The sequence below is a fragment of the Lepidothrix coronata genome, unplaced genomic scaffold, assembly GCF_001604755.1.
Source record: "Lepidothrix coronata isolate B3197 unplaced genomic scaffold, Lepidothrix_coronata-1.0 Scaffold120, whole genome shotgun sequence".
Lineage (NCBI taxonomy): Eukaryota > Metazoa > Chordata > Aves > Passeriformes > Pipridae > Lepidothrix > Lepidothrix coronata.
The window spans coordinates 1100315-1121195 of NW_016690300.1; the positions used below are offsets into that span (position 1 = coordinate 1100315).

Genomic DNA, 20881 nt, shown 5'->3' on the forward strand with positions numbered 1-20881 from the left:
GCTGTAAAAACAGAGAACAGTTTTCTGAGGTCAGTGGAACAATGCTATGAATGAACTGATGTGAGAGAGATCTAGTTCATCACTGAGTTCATCATGAAAAAGAAACAATGATGTTTTCTTCTTGCCCTCTTACCATTTACAGCTCTATCCCACCAAAAATATCCCTGAAATTATGGTCTAGGGCAGAGGGTGGCCATGGAAGCAGCTCGTGTGTCAATGCTTGAATGTTTACACATTTGTTCCACCATGGAAAGTAAAGCAAAAGAAACCATTTCAAAAGACCTACAAAGCCTGGCCCACAATTAATCCAAGTTCTAGTTATTCCTCAGTGTCACTGACTTCCCTGATGTTCAGGAGCGGATACCAAGGATTCACCTCCTTTTGAGGCAGGAATTTTTTGAATGCTTGGTTTTTAATTGCTATTGTTTTTCCAGCCGCTCTCTGCAGTACACACGTGTGCACTGAGAATTCCCAGAATTCCAGTGAAGAGGAGAAGGAGCTGCTGTATCACCTGAGATGTGCCAAATGGATTCCTTTCAGATACCATCACACAAACTTGTACTAGTGCCACAGCTGGGAAGCTTTTTCCCCCCCATTTATAGAATGTGGTTTGTAGATGTAAAAGTTGACATACTTGATAATTTGAAAATCACAACTTGTGAAAAATGAGAAGTGCTTTAATAAGTTTCCTTTCATTATCATCTAATTTATCAGACCTATAATATTCAAAATTCTTCAATGGTTACTTGACTGCATATCTCTGTACAATTATGGCTGGTTAAGTAGTTATAATCTGCTAAGTGAGCTGTCATTGTATCTGGATAAGTAATTTTGACAGTCATAATGTGCTAATTATGGAACAATACTGGGAGGATGACAAGGGTTGTTGCTGGTTTTTTTGCCAGTTGAGGCTGCTTATTTTTCATTAACCACAAAACTGATGTTAATGCATTTTCGAACTATTTGAAGAACCTCACTCTGGTGAGAATTACCTGCTAGAGACCACCTTTTTTCTCTGGGTTCCTTCTGGTGCAGAGAGGAGTGCCCTGCCCAGAGACCCATGGAGCAGCCAGGAAAACCAGCGGGTAAGCAAGTGGGCAATTTTCAGTCCTGAATCCAAGTTGTTCCCATTTGCTGCAAGGTTTTGTGAGGTGGCCCCCATCATCTCATTGTGTGCAACTCTGTCCTACAGACAACAGCCTTGGCACGAGCATGGCTGCTTCCCTCTATTATTTCATTATTTCATTTTCCTGTATTATTTTCACTTGCCTTCCTTTGCTGTGGGGTATCAGGTGCTGTCATAATTGTTTTCTTACCCTGGTCTCCCTGTCTGTTCATGGTGATAGAAGGAACTTGGAGAGGCTCCTGAGGGACAGAGGTCATGGGGTGGGTGAGCTCAGGGACAGATTTCCCACAGGAAGGGCAGTTCCAGTCCATGTAAAACTGTTTCGAGTGTGTATTTTGCAAAAAATGCCTAAGTTGCAAACATCTCTGTGTACTAAAGGAAGAGTAGTTGAGTTCTAAAAGCCATATGTTGTTTGTCACTGTTTCGTTATTTTCCTTTGTGTTCAGTTTGCAAACAAATCACAGGCTTTTAACTGTTACATCTATAAACTCAGCCCAGTCTTACAGAGACAAAACATTTTATCTAAGTATTTACTGTGATTAAAGATTTCCTTGGGCTCTCACTGACAACTATTCGATCCTCTATGTTCAAAATATGCCCCTAAAAATACTTGTAAAATTATGTTATGTAGCTCGGATATGATTATGACAGATGGCCTGGTCTTTAGGCTTCGTCACCGCCTGCAGTTTCCAGTGAAGTCCCGAGGATCAGCATTTACTCAAGATATCTGGAAATGAGTTTTTCAGTAAACAAGTTTGCTAATTATGTGCAAGCAGAAGCGTGATCCAGTTCACTCAGTGTTATGTGCTCCAGGGTAATGGGAGAAAAACTCTAAGTGGCTATTTGTGTCATGAAAGAAAGTGGGTATGACTTTTGAGTAAAGAAAACAAACTAGTACAGAAAATACTGCTATTATTAGTTATTTCTAAAGACAACTTTGCATCATATTCAAAGAGAGAAAACAGCACTTTTAAATTAAGTCAGTGTTCCAAAATATATGGGCATTTTCAGGGCAAAGCTAACAGTGGAGCTGCTTTCAACAAACGCCTTGACAAGCAGTTACTTAATTCCTCCTTCCAAAAACACATTTGTGACCTAAAAATTCAGGTCTGTAAATGTCTGTTCTAAAAACTGTGTTGACACAGAGCTTGCTTCCCAGTGCTGAGCATTTGCAAAGTAGTACTGCCACAGCCAAATTCTGCTTGGCCAGTTGTGAAGGTGTAAATGCAAATACCCCTAAATAGTGTTGAGTGGTAACCACAGAACTGGCTTTGAATTAACTGCACATCTTGATAAAATACTTTGTGTTTCCTACTAGATATATTCAAAATAATATTATCATTCACTTCAGAAACTGCAAATATAACTTGTTTCTTTACACTGTTGAGGATCAGTTACATAGAAACTATATAGATAGTTATTTGGACTTTTTGAATTGCTGAAATGATTTATTATTGTGGAATTTTCATAGTGTTACATTTTTATTGCTCTGTATTGCACATGTTGGGTTTTAATAGTTGCATCCTTCATTCCATTAATTTCAAATTAAACATTAAGTTGCAATGAAAGTTCAGTCATAGCTCTTACAGCATAAAAAATAAGCTTTGGTCTTCACTTTCTAGAAAGAAAGTGGGGATGGAATACAGACTAAGGAGAAAAATAATTTCTCAGTAAGAACTGCATTATTATCCATAACAGCTGCTGGTAACTGTGAGATCTGGGCTCATTTCTCTACTACAAGGTTTAGTTTTATTGCACTTCAGTTAACCAAGGTTAATTTAGCCTTTAGCAATCATGGATTTTACCAGTACTCAGCAAGGCATTGCCTTTTGCCTTTGACATCAATGCAAAATTTGTAAATAATCAGTAAGATCTCGGTTGTACTTTTAACTTCAACTGTATTTTCAGTTAGTCTTTTTTTTTTTTTTTTTTTAAATATAATATCTCGTAAACCAGATACGGAACGGTCCTTGGGAGTTCACATTATAAAACATTAAAAGGGTTTGCTATGCAAAGACTTATGTCTATAATTAAATTCAGACCTCTCGAAACTCCCACAGAAGTCTTAACTCTTAGAGATGCAAAACATGCCAAAAGAAACAACGATTTTAAGTAATTTAAAGGAATAGGTCGTAAATCCACAAATATTTCCATGTAGAGATGAAACTGAAATATGTGTCCACGGCAGATTTGCTCCATATTGAATTCAGTTCCATTGAATTCAGTCCAGTTTTAGGGTTTTTGTCATTCCCGTGTGACTCCAGGACTCCAGTTCTTCATGAGCAGCAAGTGACTTAGAGGCTGATTGGAGGCAGAAGGGGGGGGAAGGACCCTGCTACATCCCCAGGTACTGAGATGTTTACAAGATCATGTATATTTTGAGGGTAATAAGTCTAGTGATTAGAAATTCCTATAAGGTCCAAATTCATATAAAATATGAATTAAATCCAAGGATGAAATCCCAGACCTGTCATAATCTATGACAAATGCTACATGTTTTCAGAAGGACTGCCATTCCCCTTTATACTCTTACATGTATAAAGAAGCAAGGAAGAGTAATTTTTCTAAGGTATTTTAAAAAACAAAGGCACAAAATGCAGGTGGATATGGTGTCACAAGCACCTCTCAGACTAATATAGCCAGAAGTGGGCAGCAAAGGGAGCAGAAATCAAAGGGAAAGAACAAAGTCATGAAATATTTATAATGGAGCTGGTAAAAATATGGTTTATCAAAAATATAACCTTACTGAAGTAGAAGTGTTTTGTGGATGTTTTGATACTTCTGCCATTCTGCAGTGCTGATGGGGTTTTTGAGAGGACTGAATTGAAAAACTGACCTTTCTCTGAAAACAGCAATTTTGACACAGCTCGGTTTCATGGAAAGTTTCAAATAGTTTTTAATTTCACATTGGAAAAAAAAGCTAACATCATCTTCAAAGCTGCTGAACAACTCCTGTATAGCTCCTGCTCAAGAGAAAGCACGAGGGCAACAAATAGGGTAACATCTAAGAGGCAGAGCAAATAGGTAGGGGTTTTCAGTGGGTTAGATGATAAAAGGCACAAACTCTAGCATTGGACTCATTGTGCCTTTGGATTTACTGTTTAAATAGCAAATCTCCTTGCATTGTTGAATAATTAATGTGAATAAGATATCCAACTGTAAAATCTTAGAAGACAGAGCCCCTGATTTTACAATGGAGTTCTTAATGGTTGTTCTCTGTTTTTAGGCTCAGCTCAGCTGTGGTTTGTGTATCCATTAGAGCTGTTTTCGTGTCTGAGAGTATAAAAACTTAATCTAAGTTTCTATATTGGAAAAGTTATTTTATAGTACCACTAATCATACCATTACATGAAAGAGTCATGTTTGCAATCAGCCTGAGATTTACTGGAGCACAATACCCCTACCATTATAAATACTGTGCCACAGGTCTGTGCCTCCAAAATTGTTTTGGTGTCTGGAGTTCCGTCTGTATCACAAAATATGTCAACACCTGTTATTGCTGGCAGTCCTGCCTTAAAAATCAAGGATCTTACTAAATTCTGAGTAGGTATAAGTTACTGTCTCAGAAAAATCTGAGATCTTGTACTGCTCCAGTGTTTGTGCTGTTATTAACAGAATGAAAAGCTGGAAATAAGGAACAAAATGTCAAGTAGCAGTTGCTCAAGGGCAACTCTGGAAGTCCTGAGGTAGTTAGCTCACACAGCTCAGGTTCTCACACCTCTAATGTGTCAAATATTGAGCATGAAGAGGAGAAGGCAGTCCTACACAAAGCTGTGCTGGGCAGTGGATTTCTGTGTCTGAAAAAGAAACTTTCTCATGAACTGTCTGTGAGTGACAAATCACTGCACACCTTTCCTGCATAGAAATGCAGAAATTCACTGTAGAACTGAGCTGTGGTCAGTGGCTGGAGCTCACTGAGGGCTTATTGGTGCTGGTGGGGAGCAACCTTGTGCTCAAGGCCAGCCCAGTATCAAAAGGCACTGACACTTCTCTTTATAGAGGCGTGGTAAGAAATAAACTACACAGAACAAAAGGGGAAGAGACTGTGAGGCTCAGAGGAATAAGATCAACTGAATATATATTTTTAAATGTAGCAATAGCAATTCTCTGTCCACTTAAACTAGAGTGCAAATGATCTTCTAGTGAGATGTGCATTTACTTTGTCTTTTGATGAATTTATTATCTTCATATGTGATTTCCATTCTGATAAAAAGCCAGGTGCTGTAATTTTGGCTGTGTTACTTTTCATTTGTGATGGTGCTTTGTAGTAGAAGCATTTGTGTCCAAAGTAACTCATCATGTCTAGAGATCCAGTCCAAATTATGAACTCACATTAGGAGCTGGATATTTCAGATTGTTTAAAGGCAGACAAGTGGAAGTAAAAATAAATGAAAAAAAGCTGTGATCAGGACGAACCATATGGTACTCTTGTAACAATTAAACTCAGTGCTCTACTTTGCTGCATGTCTGCAGGATGCACAGATTAAACCCTTGTGCCCAGGCTCCATGCCAAGATTAAATTAATGTTCCTAAATTTTTTATTTAATCTGCTTCTGTAAGAAGAGGCCACAGCTGAGTAAACAGATGACTGAAAACTTGGGGATGTGTAAGGACTTTATCCCTTTCCTAACCTCTCATTTACAATGTTCTCTCTCATGTGTTTTCATGGACATAAGGTAAAACAGTCCTGAGACACCTTATGCATCTCTGACATATTTTACTGTGCATGTTAACAAGAAGCCAGTGAAAAGATCCAAACTCCATACTTTCCCTTTTAACTCACTTCATAGGCTGCCAATGCCATGAAAGTTCCACAATTATTCAAGGGTACTTTGCATTGCACCTCTAATTCTTATTTTTGCAAACCTGACACGTCTGCATACACACTTTGGAGAAGATTCTCATAAAAATTCACTTTCTTGGTCCTCACTTCATTAAGAAAAGAAAAAAAGTAAACAAGCACCATGTGAATGTGACAGCTTGGCTCTGGCTCAGAGCTGCTGGACTGGCTGCTGAGCCCCATTTGCCCCCAGCCTCAGGGGACAACCATTGCTCTCAGGTGATTCTGTCACACTTGTCAATGGCATTCTGTTACCATCAACCTGATCTTTAAAATTATAAATCTGAGGGGAAAAAAAAGAGGGAATAACTATCTCAAAATAATGGCATGCTGGAATAGGGACACAGCTGTACTGATAACAACCTTTCTCTCTTTCTGCCTCACTTTTTGTAAGGCCCAAACAATAATTTCTGTTTTGGTCTACATATTTGGAATTATATTATGGTTGTTAATATTGCAGGACAGCCTTAGTCCTACTTGCTTCTCCTTTGATTTGCTTGGTTGATTCCACTATTTAAATTATGTGCTAGCCAGTCCCAAGTTGCTGCTATAGTTCTTAAGTTAGATCTAAATCAAGCCTTTTAATCAAAAGAAACAGGAAAAACTAATTGATCATTCACTCTGTGCTTTGAATTAGCCAACTCTGCCCCCAAAACAATACCTTTAAAATTATTCAGAGGAATAATAATTTTAATAAATGCAATATTTCCAAGATTCTTTATCTCAGAAATTGTCTGCCTTGATATAGGGCCCTGGATAAAGTAGTTTAATTAAAAAGTAAGGTTTTCTGTCAGTCTGATAAGTCCTCTCTAGACTAAATAGCTGCTGATTTTCTGCTCTGAGTGTGACATGGTGCTGTTCATTTTCTTATTTATCTCTGTATATCTCACAAGGGAGACAAATCTAACAGGTCATGTAGGTGCACCTATTCTGCTGCAGGAAATATTTGTGTTAGGTTTTCCTATAGGACTGTAGGAATTCTGTGAGCAGTACATATTTGCTATCCAACATTCCTAACTCTAGGTCTTTATTTTGTTTGAAAATAAAGTCCCATTATACATCATTAGCTACTTTCATGTATTTGTTAGCATTTTAACAACTCAGTAATACATAGTGGCTAGAAGTTATTACAAGCATTGTAATAACCTTTTAAATCTTACATGCAGAGGCCTTTAGGATACTCTTGTAAAAATAGGTCCACTTTTTTTCAAAGGATATACACAGTAAATTGGGTCAGAGCCTCACTAGGCAAGTTATCTCCTATTTTTCTCAGTGTAGACCTCAGTAATCTAGAGGTGAAATAGCTTCATGATCCATCTTTCAGACACAAACATGGAATTAGGACAGTGGTAGCATCTGGACTTCTGTGTTTCCTGGAAGATGACTGTCTGAAGCAAAGCGATGTTTCATCTGCTGCAATCACTGACTGCAGATGTTGCAGCCTCAAGTGAACAGCACTCAAATAATGCAGGTAGTGTGTGTGAAGGCAATGACCTGTGTGTGTGTGTGTTTATGATTGTTACTGACACCTGTGAAAAAGCAGACCAGGAAATGGCCCCTTGGGAACTGTGTAATTATGCTCCATTTAGCTCCTGGAGGATGAAGTTCCTTTTAGTAATGTGCTTTTTTTACAGACTTAACTGCACGGTTGCAGGATTAATTTTTCCAGCAGTTCATTATAATGTGGTATTCTAAAAAATGCCAAGGCAAATATTTCTCAGTTGTGCCTGTGAAACTGTTAAAGAGACTGTGCTGTGCCTTACAGCATTCTTACTGAATGCAGCAGCTGTTGTGTGTGTTGAGTGTGTCTGTGATACTGGGAAGCACTGCTGAATCCATGGGACGCTTGCAAACATGAAACATGAGGTTGACACAAGCCTTCCATTGCTGCAGGTGGGCATGGAGCTCCACACATTGATTATAAAAGTATACCTTTCTGGTACTGTTCTTAAAATCACGCTTCCTTGCTTTTTTTTTTTTTTTCCTCTCTCGAATCTTGCAGATTTCAGAAAAAAGAAAAGATTAAGAAATGTTTGAAATTATTTGCAATAGAATGCTAATTTGATTAATGTTGAATTTGCTTAAATTCAAGTGTTTGATTGATTGGAGGAATGAATGACAATATTTTATATTTCTATGTTTTTAGAATAGAGGGTGTTTGAGAAATGTATAGCCATTAGTTAATTAAGCACATCTTTATGTGCACAAACCTTTCTTTCCTTGTTACATATTTTTCTGATCTACCTCTATGTTTTTTGAAGTTTTCAAATAAACATATATCAGTTCTCCATCATTTAAGCTGGAGTGTCAGGGGGGTATTCCAACAGAGCAATGTCATCACTATAATCAAAGTGTGTCCATAAAAATTGCACTTCTTAAACAAGATATATGTGGACAAAATTGTAAAGTAGGTTTTTTAGGTGCTTTGCTGCAGAGTGTCTTCATGACCTAAAGTGATTTCCTTGGGAAACTTATTGTGGAGCCAGGAGGAAACCCAGATAACACTGCTACTCACAGAACTACTTTTTTATCCTGAGAAATGAGTCCCTGCTTCAGCATAAGAATGAAGTCTGGTTCATTTGGTGTGAGCTTATGGCAACAATGAATCACTTGAAGTGCAAGTGCAGTCTCCCCCTTTTTCCAGTTTCAAATCCAGAGAACAGGAAGGGTAGTAGTGGATTTATGCTCTTGCTTTGCAGAGCATGTTGCCCGTAAAATTAGATATGAGGAAACAATAATTTTTGGTATTATATTAAGGTATGAATGCCTCCTTCTGTTTATGATTTCAGTACTGCTTGCTGGATTTTAGTATTTCAGCATGAGTTTAATAGCATAGACTTCAATGAGCTGGAAAAGCATATACAGTAGTTACTACCCCACTTAAATTTTTTTCCTATCCGTAAAGATATTTTACACCTCTAATCATTATTTTGCCTCCTTTTCCCAAAGAACTGCCCTTTCCTCCTTCAAAAGGTAACCTGTGTTCTGTAATTATTTAAACAGAAGCTAGAACTTGTGATAGAAAAACTTGTCAGAGCAGTAAAGCTTCCCAGTGGCACAGAGACACTCAAAAGGTCGTCTGCTCTGCACTGCAGGAGATATTTGCAGGATTCCAGCAGAGAAACTGGTGTTCAGCTGTTATCCCGGAAGGATGGATTCAAAAACCAGAGAAACAGCAACCCCTAAACAAAGTTATTGGGAAACCTGACACTGACTGAACGCAGTGGGTCCCTGCTGCATTTCTGAGAAAACAGACATCAATTTGAATAGTGCCCTGAGTGCACTGCTTGTTTGCAGGCTTCCATCCAACTGCCAAGAGAGATCTTTAATGGCAGATTTTCAAAGAACGGTGTGCCTGTGTTCGGATGTCCATCTACATGTGGAGGGAGATGTAAAGCATTAAAGATTGAAATTTGATTCATACTCAGAGTACTTCAGTTTCATTGACAAACTTTCAGTTATAGCAAGAGGAAAGTCAGACCACAAGCAAGTTTATACCTTGTATAAAATTCTTGGAAGCCTAATGGTGGCATGTAGTATATGAATACGATTCATTAGTGAGGATTGTCAAATGCCTCTGTTATGACATGATGGATCCCCATATCTGAATTAAGTTCTTGAAGGACACACATAAGAAAAAGCAGTGTTACTGTCACTCATATGCAAAACTTTAGAGGTCACAGTAACACCTTGGTCGTGGCATTCCTGTCCTTTCTGGAATTGAAACTTGATGTGCATCTGTCCTGAACAGAGTATTTGTCTCTTCCAGCATTTGAGTGGATTTGTGTGTGATTATATGGCTTTGATTCTTAGGCACTTTGGGATCTTCTGGGGACTCTGTGCTTACCTTAGGAAGTATAAGGCTGCAGCCTTTGTTCTAAATAAACGATCATCTATGTTGATTTGTGTATCTGAGAAAAACACACGTGGAAATATAATAGAAGGCTAGAGAGTAACAAAATCAGAACAGGATTTGAATGTAAATGAGTAATTTTGTCAGCAGTGAACTAATGAAGTTTAGGTTTCCTGCAGGTTTGAGCTTCATGTTTGATTTACTGGTACCTAAAAGGTACAAGATAGAATTGAAGCTTTTTCTCTTGTTGAGCTTTTAGAATGTTTTTCTGTGCTCTGATTGCTGTTTAGTGAGATGTGACCCTTACACAGATTCTGTAGCATCTCTGTATTGTGGAGCTGCATAATTTCATAGCATTTGAGGGAAACAGCTCATCTGTTTGAAATGTAGCTGGAACTAACAATGGTTTCAGGAACAAATACATGTGTGTACTTTCACATAGACCTGAACACAACAGTGTGAACTCTGTTCCATGAGCAGAGTTGTCTAAGCATCTAATTAAGAATTATTAAGGTTGGGAAGACCTTTAAGATCATTGAGCCCAACCATTAACCCAGCACTGCCAAGCCCACCACTAACTCATGTCACCAAGTGCCACATCTACATGTCTTTTAAATAGCTCCAGGGATGGTGACTCCACCACTGCCCTGGGCAGCCTCTTCCAGTGCCTGACCCACCCTTTTGGTGAAAAAGTTTTTCCTAATATCCAATCTAAACCTCCCTTGGTGAGACTTGAGGCCATTTCTGCTCATCCTGGTACTTGGTACTTGGGAAAAGAGACCGACCCCTACCTGGCTACAGCCTCCTTTCAGGTGGTTATAGAGGACAATAAGGTCTCCCCTGAGCCTCCTTTTCTCCAGGCTAAACACCCCCAGCTCCCTCAGCTGCTCCTCATCAAACTTGTGCTCCTGCCCCTTCCCCAGCTCCGTCACCTTTCTCTGGACACACTCCAGAACCTCAATGCCCTTCTTGTCATGAGGGACCCAAACCTGAACACAGGATTCAAGGTGCGACCTCACCAGTGCCCAGTACAGGGGGACAATCACTGTCCTGGTCCCACTGGCCACACTGTTGCTGACACAGCCCAGGTGCCATTGGCCTTCTTACCCATGTGGGCACACACTGGCACATGTTCAGTCGCTGTCAACCTGCACCCCCAGGGCCATTTTCCAGCCATTCTGCCTCAAGCCTGTAGAGCTGCAGGGGTGGTGTTGACCCAGCACTTCGTCGTCTTGAACCTCATACAACCGACTGAACCAGCACTTGGTGATTGCTGATTCACATACAACTGCTGCCTTTTATTAACTATTGATGCAAATGATGAAATGTCAGAGATTGCAGCTTTTCACCTGAAGTCTTCGGTATTTGTGGTGTAATGAAGGCTGAAGGAAAAGCAAAAGTAGCTGTGAAAGGCCCAAAAAGCATGCAGTGCTTTTTAATAACTGCTGAAACTGATTTCAAGTGAATGAGTCTGTGTAGTTCCTAAAGGAGTAACATGGGGAATTTTTATTTCTAGTGAAAGAATCGTGAGTTTCCATGTGTTTTGTATAAAAGGCAGTAATTTCTAATGCAATTTTATTGATTAAGGCTTATAATCACTAAATCTTGCATGTAAATGTGACTCAATGGGAAGCACTGTCTTTATCAATTTCCAAACAGTGGATAAATTTGTTAGTTGTGTTTCAGAAATTATGAACTGTCAGTAGGTTTATCAGGCTATTATAATTTATACAGAAGAAATGATATAATTATTGTCCCTGCAGTAGAAACGTGTGGATCTCTACCAAGGCTTCTGACCTAAAACAATGTAGACTTCAAAATTAATAGATTCTTATGGCTAATTTTAGTCAGAATGATTTGAAGAAAAAACATGTCCAGACTTTATTTAAAACATATTAAAATGAAACAACTCTCAGCAGAGTTCAACCTTGCACCCAGAAGATTTTATGGGAAGCAACTGGAAACCCACAGGATATACATCCTGTCCATGGGAGAAAGGAGTCCTTGAACCCTGGACACAATTGCTATAGGACTTCATGAATGTGCCTCTACCTTTATGTGCTTCTACCTTTATGTGGTATCATCAACTTATCCTTTTTTTAGCAGCTCACTGCCACCACTGTTTTTATGATCACAGAATTCTATATCGACCTGTTCCCAAACCCATTCAAGTGAAATGAAGACTAAAGTGCATTATTTTGCTGTGTTGTCTGTTGTGAGAAAAACAAGTGTCCCAGTTTGCACTCTAATTATTCCAGCCTTGCAAAGGAGAAGAAAGGAAGGTGGTGCCAAAGTCCTGACTGTAGTTGTACTGGAACTTAAGTGGTGAGTCTGAACGAGAAACCCTGTGTCCTTTTCCTCCAGTGAGTTATACAACCACACTTACCCGAGAACCCATTAAATAAGATAAGCTTGGCACAATTCCCATTGGCATTGTATAGGTCTGGGGTTAGCTCAACTGGGTTGAAATAAAGCCATTAACAATGAGAAATAGTACCTGTTATATTTTAAAGACACTATTTGTAATGCCTAGTAGTAGTAGTAGTTCTATATATCTGTCAATGTGTGTGTCTTGCAGTATAAAGGTGGACCTCATTTAATTTTCTGCTTTGTTAAAACTCTGTTATCATTTCCATTTGCAATATAGTCATTAAGACACCTTTTAAAAGGCATTATGAATCTATACATTTTCATTTTTCAACAGTTAACTCATTTCTTTGGAAACAACAGTAGAATCCTTCTTTTGAAAAAAAAAATTACCTAGTTTTTAAAAACATTTACAGTTGTTTTCATATTAATAGGTTGCTGTAGCCACATTCTGGAAGTGTATGTGGGCTTTTTGTAGTGTGTTTACAAATATCTCACCATATCCAGGCAGCTGTCGTTATTTTATATTTGGCAAGTGGGGATATAAAGATAACATTAGAGTTTTATATAAAGCTGGAGTGTCTAGAATAGGAGCAGGATATAAAGACTTCTAAAATATTTGCTGAGAACTAATTGGAACGTGTGCTGCTTCTATGATTGCTTTGCATCAGGCCTCTGTATTTGGAGAGGAAAAAATGATAAATGTTGAGATTAGGGCTGAGAGAACTTTTTTCTGCCCTGAGCTATTTCTGGTTTTTAAGAACAGTAGCTTGGATGTCTGCAAATGCTGTATTGTTTGCAATCAAACAGTGAATCGATAAAATAATAAACACAAAACACTGAAGTTAGGATTCTCTTGGTGAATTGTGCATCTGAGGAAAAGTTTATTAAGAAACTACAAAGGCCAGTTTTATAGAACATAAAAAATATTATTTTCCATTAACCTTCCTGCATTTACACTGGTATTTTTTGTATTCAATTAAAATAAAACTGAAATCCCCAACATCATTTTAGATGTATGTTTCATTTTGAAGTTACAAAGAAACTTGAATAATTTTTTCGAAGATGTGTGTGACAACACTGAGATTTAAACTCCGTGATCAGTGCCCACAATTAAAGCTGAACAAATTGCTTCACTTCAACCCTCTCTTAATCATATGCTTTGTTTCCTGTGCACAGTTCATAAACATTTTGGAGGCTGCTTTTATGGATAAGCAAAGTATTAGTCTTTTTCACAGTCTGATTCTCAGGGTAAGATCCATTCCTTCTTCTGTGGCCCAAATATTTGGGCTCATTGAGGGTAAACAAGAGAGAGCCTGGAAAAGAGCACATCTTTGTCTGTCCTGGGAAACCACGTGGCTCTTTCATGCCCCTTGAGTGAGGGGTTGGAACAAGCAAATATCCAAGAAAATACTTAATGTACTTTACGTCATAATTGCTAAAACAACTGTGTTCTGGTCCTGTAAAGACATTCACAGGATTGATTGCAACTGGAAAGCATGGGATTTGTCTGCCTAAATGTCAGTGTATGACTGAGCAAAGCTTCAACTCCTGTTATAATAAAGGGAACCCTATGTGATGGCAGTTGAGGGAATATCCTAAAAAGCCTGTGTTTATACTCTAAATGTACCTAATCCCCACTCTCCCTCCACACACGCCTTTGCCATTTTTCTTTATCGCACATAATAGGAATTATGAACTCCAGCACCTTATTATAAAGTCACTGTCTACTCTCTTCTACAAAAATAAACAATATATTATAATAGAAATAGAGAAAGAGGAGCCAGGCCTGAATTAGAGGTCATAGATTCTGAGTTAATTTAGAATTTGGCAGTTGACTTAGATATGATTGGCAAGGAGATTTCTAGAAGGCTGCAACTGTAAATTGGAAATAAATGGAAAAGGATTATGTGAGTGGGAGACAGCTTTGAATCTATAATGCATGTCCCGAGCCTGACTTGCTCATAAAAGAGCATGTGTTTAATGTGTCATAAAAATATTTAAGTCACATTGGTCTTTGTATAAATATTTCATTTTTAAAGTTGAATTCTGGAGTGGTTAAAAATGAACTTGGTGTGCATATCCTTCCTATCGGTATGAAGGATAAAAAAAGGATCACCAGAAACTGGGTCTTTTTTCCCCTTCCAGACTCATATTCTCACAAGATTCTTTATGTTGGCTTTTGTGTCCAAATCAATTTTTTTTACTCTTTGCAGTATCATCTGTTTTGTTATATAGTATTCCTCTGAGAGAAGCTATGGATCCATTATATTAGGAGGCAGTTTGGAGGCAGAGTGAGTTGCTGCCAAGAAGGCATTCATGTATGAGCCTGTGAATGTGGGTGGGTGACTGAGATGTCCAAAAGGGACACTCGTCTGTGTTCCTTCAGCTACTTCTGTTCCAAAGATGATGTATATCTGTAAATAGAGCGAGATATATTTTGAATGTGCCCGTGTTCTGCACCATTAGTTTTTTCACTGTTGGGAAACTAAACTGCAAGAATCTGAACATCTGCTACCACCTGCCAGCTCGAGTGGCTCAAAGAAGGCGTGACAACAGTTAAAAAAGGGCTACCTCTAAAACATTATCTTATTTTCTTTTTCCTGTTTTATTTAGCTAAATACAGTATCTTAATTTAGCTCAAAAATAAAGTAGCTCGGCATTGCTGTTAGTACCATGTGGAATGGTCTCTAGGACTTTAGGAAACCATTTATTAATGACAGAGGAAGAGGGGAGTGCCAGAGCTGCACTCTCCACATCACACTGTACAAGCACATGGTTAATGAACCCTTTGGACATATTATAAACCGATGTCTGAGTCTGTATTTTCCCCATCTATAGCAGCATGTGAAATACAGCTGAACTTCTCAAGTGTCACCCCAGTGCATAAGACTTAGACCCTCCCAGTTATGATTGTTTTATGCTATTCCTCACAGGTGAAATATGTGCTTTTAAAATCCATGGACAAGAAATGCCCTTTGAAGCTGTTGTGCTGAACAAGACGTCTGGAGAAGGTCGTCTTCGAGCAAAGAGTCCTATTGACTGTGAGCTGCAGAAGGAATACACATTCATCATCCAGGCCTATGACTGTGGATCAGGACCAAGTGGAACCAACTGGAAGAAATCTCACAAGTGGGTGAAAATGAGGAGGAATTTTTTTTTTTGCTTAGGCATACGTTTGCTCTGTAGTATATTGAAGGGCTCCTTTTCATATTGTTGTCAGGTAGAAAGCAAATATAGCAAAGATGAAACACTGTTGCAATATCCATCCATTTTTTTCATTCCTTTTTCCTTTTAGAAAATGTTTTTCTTTTTTGCTTGCTGCAGTTTGACCCATTCTACAATGGTTCCTATTAAAGCTTTTAATAGAATTCCTGTTCAAGTGGAGAAATGCATCTCAGGTTTTTTTCCATTCTTGCTTTCATGTTAAATACATTGACTAAACAGATCATCCAGGACAAGAAGCTGGCTTTTAACTGATAATTGCAAATTTTGAATAGGTTTTCTCTCTGTTCATCTCACTTCAAAAGGTAAAAACAGATAAATGACCCTCTTCTTTTAGTATATGTATGTCTCTGAGCTGCAGCAGGGTTTGCATTTGGACAGTTTCTGACCTCAGCTTTTGGACAGCAAGTCTCAGAGGAACTAAAATCCCCTGAAAGAGAGGTGTATTGAAGGTCAGTAGGTGGTACTTTTTGTTCTGAAGCCAGTTCTCTGCATAAGCTTAAGTGGTACAGGGCCTTCTTTTTCCCTTTTCATTCATGGAACTAATCTCCAGACCATTTGTCATTAAAGATGAATTTAACTTACATGTAGATGTGTAAGTGCTGTACAAATTGTTCATTTTGCTGAGAGCCATTTAAGTAAATGATTTATAGTAATCGTTCTTCCTTTTCCTGATCCAGGACACATGATAATTAAAAATTTAATTAGGTCTATAATGCATGCTGAAGTTTTTCAGGATATTTAAAAAGAATACACATTTAGAAGGAAGCCTGCAATATCAAATAACTACCAAATCACAGAAACAGGTTTTGCTTCATAGTATTAAGTTTTATCATGTTTCCCTCTCTCATGTCAGTAACAAGCTGGTACATTCCACTTGTGGAAAATTTGGGTCTAATCTCAACTAACTGAAATGTGGCTCATCAACACCAGACTTTGTTACCCTTTCTTGTAATGTTTTTTACAGTAAACCCCACACTAAGCTACACTCCACATTAGCTACACTAATGGCTCTGCCACTGATCTCAAAAGTCCTTTCACTTCTCTGTCCCTCTGTTACTCTGCCTATCAAACTAGAGAGCAAATTTTTTCAAAGCAAGGCCTTTAGAGTTTACTCATTAAATACTAAAGACCTCAATGGGTTACATGTACAGTGTTGTAACTAATTAAAGGATTAGATAATTATAATCAGCAGAAGAAGCCTTATTTAATAGGAAAAATGTTCATAAACTGGCCATTTTTATGCAGTGAATATGCAAGACTACTGTAATTTTCTTCCTCTCTCTTTGCTCATTTTACACTGTAATGGTATCATTGACTTCATTTTAAGAGACAGAGTGATTTTAATAGGGAGCACCATGAAGTCCTCTCCCTACAAGCAGTGGCAATAGACTTTTACTTAGTGCCACATTAGGATACTAAATTGGGTAAATTAAACATAGAAATTCAGTAATATCTCATTTTAATAGGTACTTACAGAGTTTTCTAGATATGTTTTGTTAGTCTTTTCAAGTGTTTTCAAAAGAAACTGTTAGTGAGGCGCCACGAGAAATTAATTTTTCTCTTTGATGTCTTATTTACTTATTCTAGGGCAGTAGTCCACATCCAGGTAAAGGATGTCAATGAGTTTTCACCAGCATTCAAGGAGGGCGTGTACAAGGCCACTGTGACGGAGGGGAAGATCTATGACAGCATCCTGCAGGTGGAGGCCATAGACGAGGACTGTTCCCCCCAGTACAGCCAGATCTGCAACTATGAGATTGTCACAACAGATGTTCCCTTTGCCATCGACAGGAATGGTGAGTGTGGAGAATGAACAGTCCTTAGTTCTGGGACAGAGAGCAACAATTTCTGTAGATGGGATAATTGCCTGTTGATACTACTTGGGAACCTGGCTTGAGTGTTAACTCTGGAGAGTAATCCTCTACTCATCACTGAGAATGAAGGAATTGTTACGCTGGGAAATTCCAGCCCTTTTAGGTAAGATTTGGGCAGAAAACAGCACAGAAATTTACTGTGGAAATTAAACCACCTGTTCTAGACGAGCAGTACGTTCCTCTGTCGCTCAGTCCGTCCTCTTAATTGTCTCAGATCTAGTTTCTCATCCAAGTGATGGCATTTCCTAATGCAGCATGTAGTCCTACCTGACAGGGTTTATTCATTGGATTCTAGCTAGCCCCATTCCTCTGAGCTTTCTGGAGCTGACCCTGAATATAGAATTGACAATATTCGAGATGCATTTATTGATTGTTAAAATTTTAGGCTTGTGGGCCCACAGATGTGCCCATTTGTGGGGCTTCCTGAAGCAGGTCCATTATTCTGCAGTATGGAAGAAAATGTGCTTTGCAGAATTAGTACCATTTTTCGTGGGTTTTGGTTTTAGTTGTTTTTCTAATATATGTAGTATTATATAGAAAATAATAAACCATATAAAGTTTTCCACATGCAGCAGTTTTTGAGCTTGATGGCCCTCTATGTCAGCTTCCTCCTTTCCCCAGCCAACTTCTCACCAGGGAGCAGCACAGAACATGACACTGTGTTTGGGAGTGGTGGCTGGGTTCCATAAAAAGTGTGTGGAACATCTTCCCTCCCATTCTCCACTTGCTTCAGACAACACCAAATAGTTTCCTGGGAACAAGCACCCTGTGTGCATACCTACCAGTGCTCTGATTTATCTTCCCTAGCAGAAGCATTTAATCCATGTTGTATGTAAGAAAAGAGCACTGTTTGGAAGTTAAATCTGATTTTTGGCCAAATTGGAAATTGAAAGCATGCATGGAGCTCCTGTTTTCTCTGAGCAGACATTTTAATGTTGGGATTTTTTATAAAAGCTCTTTACCCTGTTCAAAAATTATTCATCTCTATTTGTGCAGTTCTTGCACAATGAGCAGCTGAGCATCACAAGGTAATAACCTGTTGGCATCAATAAATTGTAATGACATTGGGGAAAATGTTATTATACACTGGGAGGCAAGTATACGATATAGGAGGTATAATCATGATGAGTATGTTTGTGTTTGAGTAAATGAGGTCATCTGGCACAGTAATCTTTTGCCAGAGAATTGCACAAAGGATTTTTTACAGGAAGGGGACATTTGGAAATGAGCAATTCCCTAGAAGCTTTTCCCCCTCTGTGGACTTTTTTCTACCTGTGAGATTTCCCATTTTGTCATATAAGGAAGTTCTCCATGTTTCTGTTTGAAACTATTATTTTTCCAGAGCTCCGTGGGATTTGCCTCCTGTGGGGCTGGGTACTTACACAAGTTTCATAATTTCATACCAGGTTTGTGACAGATATCATGGATAAATAATACACTAAAATTAGCAAGATACAGAGTAGGCATTTCTACTGCTTGTGCTTTTTCAGCTCCTATCACACAGTGCAGCTGCCTCAGGAGTAATCATGGGTTTTTTACAGTCAGAGGCATGATCAAAAGCATGTGAAATGTCAGGAATCCTTGGTTACATCTTTGTCCTTATGTGCCTGGGACCTGCTTTTCAGCAAAGGCAATGAGAAAATCATTGATTTAAACATGACTTTAAAGCCCACAGTGAATAATTGGTATAAGGTTGTAATACTTGCAGTTTCTTGGCCATTAATTCAATTAATATTTTTTGATCTATTTGTTCACTAAAAGAACAGTGCTGCCACAACCAACAGTAATTGCAGTCTAATTTGCAAATTTTTAAGATAATGGTAATTGCTTAAACCTACTGGGATTAGAGACAGAGTTAAAATAGATGGTTACACTTTTATTTTGTGACAGAAATACATTGCTTAGTTCCAACACATTTCACTGCTGAGAATGTCTCTGTGTGGCAGCTGATATAAACTTTCTCTGGTGCAAATTCTTTGGCAATGTGCCCATTTTTTTCCCCTACAGGATGGCTAAAATAGGTGTATGAAATGCCTGGGGCTGCCTGCTAATACTGTGCTAATTAGGGTTCTTGTTAATAGGTTTTTTTACCCATTGTGAACTACAAATCTGGGTTCTTGTGTCTTCTGCAGGTTATAATTTTTTCTGCTTTTTAGTCATGTAAGTGTGGAATTTCATTGCCCAGCCAGAGTATAACCAGATGCCTACAGTCAAACCTAAATATTGCAGGGGGCTCAAAAAGAAGGGGTGAGGTGGGTGTGGTGGGTGGTGGTGAGGAAAACATGCCATTGTCTGTCCCAAATGGTGGATTTTTTCACCACCAGCTTATGAAATGAACCAAAAACACAGGTCTGTAGAAAGATGAACATGCTATTCCATCAGCTCTTTTTAGTTTGGCAGATCATTGTCTTTTTAGACAGAACTTATTTTTTGTATCTACTTCCATGCATGGAGCATTTCATTGTCTTGAAAATTTATATTACACATCCTAAGCCTTTGTAAGTTAGGCATCGAAAGGCACGTAATATAAAGCTTCCCATTTGCATTTGGCAACTCTGGCCCTTGGTATGTGATTTCCTTGTGAATAAAATTACATTGTGTTATGAAACCACAGCACTAATAAAATTGACTCTTGTATATGATGAGCCTAACTTGGAGGGTAATGAGCTCTTAGGCATAAAATACAATCATGTAAAGGCAGAGGACAAATTTATGCTTTGCTATGCAAAGAACTGGGCCTAAAGGTATAAGTTATAATATGTTTTAAAGTACTATTGCATGCAGATTGGTGTAGTTTTCTTCTTGGCAGAGAGTCCCGATCATCATGTCAGTTATTCTCTCAATTTTGTGTAGGCTTTTTTCAGGTGACAGAAAAATTAAACCACAATTCAGATCTGTTGTAATGCCAGGTAACAACATTTCTATGCATCTTGTGCATTTATTTATCAGGGATCATGGTCAGATGATCAGAGAACTCGGGTATAGATACAAATTCTGCCACAGCTCTGACCTACTCTCATCTCTAAAATGGGGATAACTATTATTTGCCACCCACCACTGGGAAGCACTTCACAAATATGTGTTCAGACTGTTCAGTGTGAGGATGAGATACTGGCTTATCTGTCCTGTCAGTACAGGTTCTATCAGGTTACACATCTTAAAGAACAGAGGTGAACTGGACCTCACAAGGTCATCCTTTACAGCACTGAGACCTGTGGTAGGAGCTGTGTAAACTTCATGTGGTCAGAAAAGTAGCGAAACTTTAAAGCTAAGCATCTGCTATTAATTTTTCTATTAAACCACAGACTCTTTCCAATTTCGTTGAAAAATTAGCCTCTTTGACAAGAGGAAATTCTAATCCTTCAGTGGGTTTATGGTCAAATAGAGCTCCTGGTGGCTCTTGGCCCGTGGAAATGTTGACCTGCCAATCCTGTGAGCAGGCTCGAGTCAGACCACTCATGTAACACTATCCCTCAGCTCTTGGAAGAGTTAGGAGATTCAGTTTTATACTTTTTATGCCCACAGGAAGTAAGTGTGGAATTTAAGGGGGAATTGCCATAGTAAATGAGCCAAATCTTTCCCCATTCTTGTGA

The 20881-nt window shown here is 38.5% G+C and overlaps 1 protein-coding gene across 1 annotated transcript in view; it reads left to right on the plus strand.

Moving 5' to 3' along the window:
- CLSTN2 (calsyntenin 2) overlaps positions 1-20881 on the plus strand; it is a 197679-nt gene that overhangs the window by 101142 nt on the left and 75656 nt on the right. Inside the window, exons 2-3 of the mRNA XM_017825577.1 lie at positions 15123-15318; positions 17002-17210. Of these exons, the coding sequence (XP_017681066.1) occupies positions 15158-15318; positions 17002-17210 (370 nt within the window). The 5' untranslated portion in view covers positions 15123-15157. The remainder of the gene's footprint in view (positions 1-15122; positions 15319-17001; positions 17211-20881) is intronic.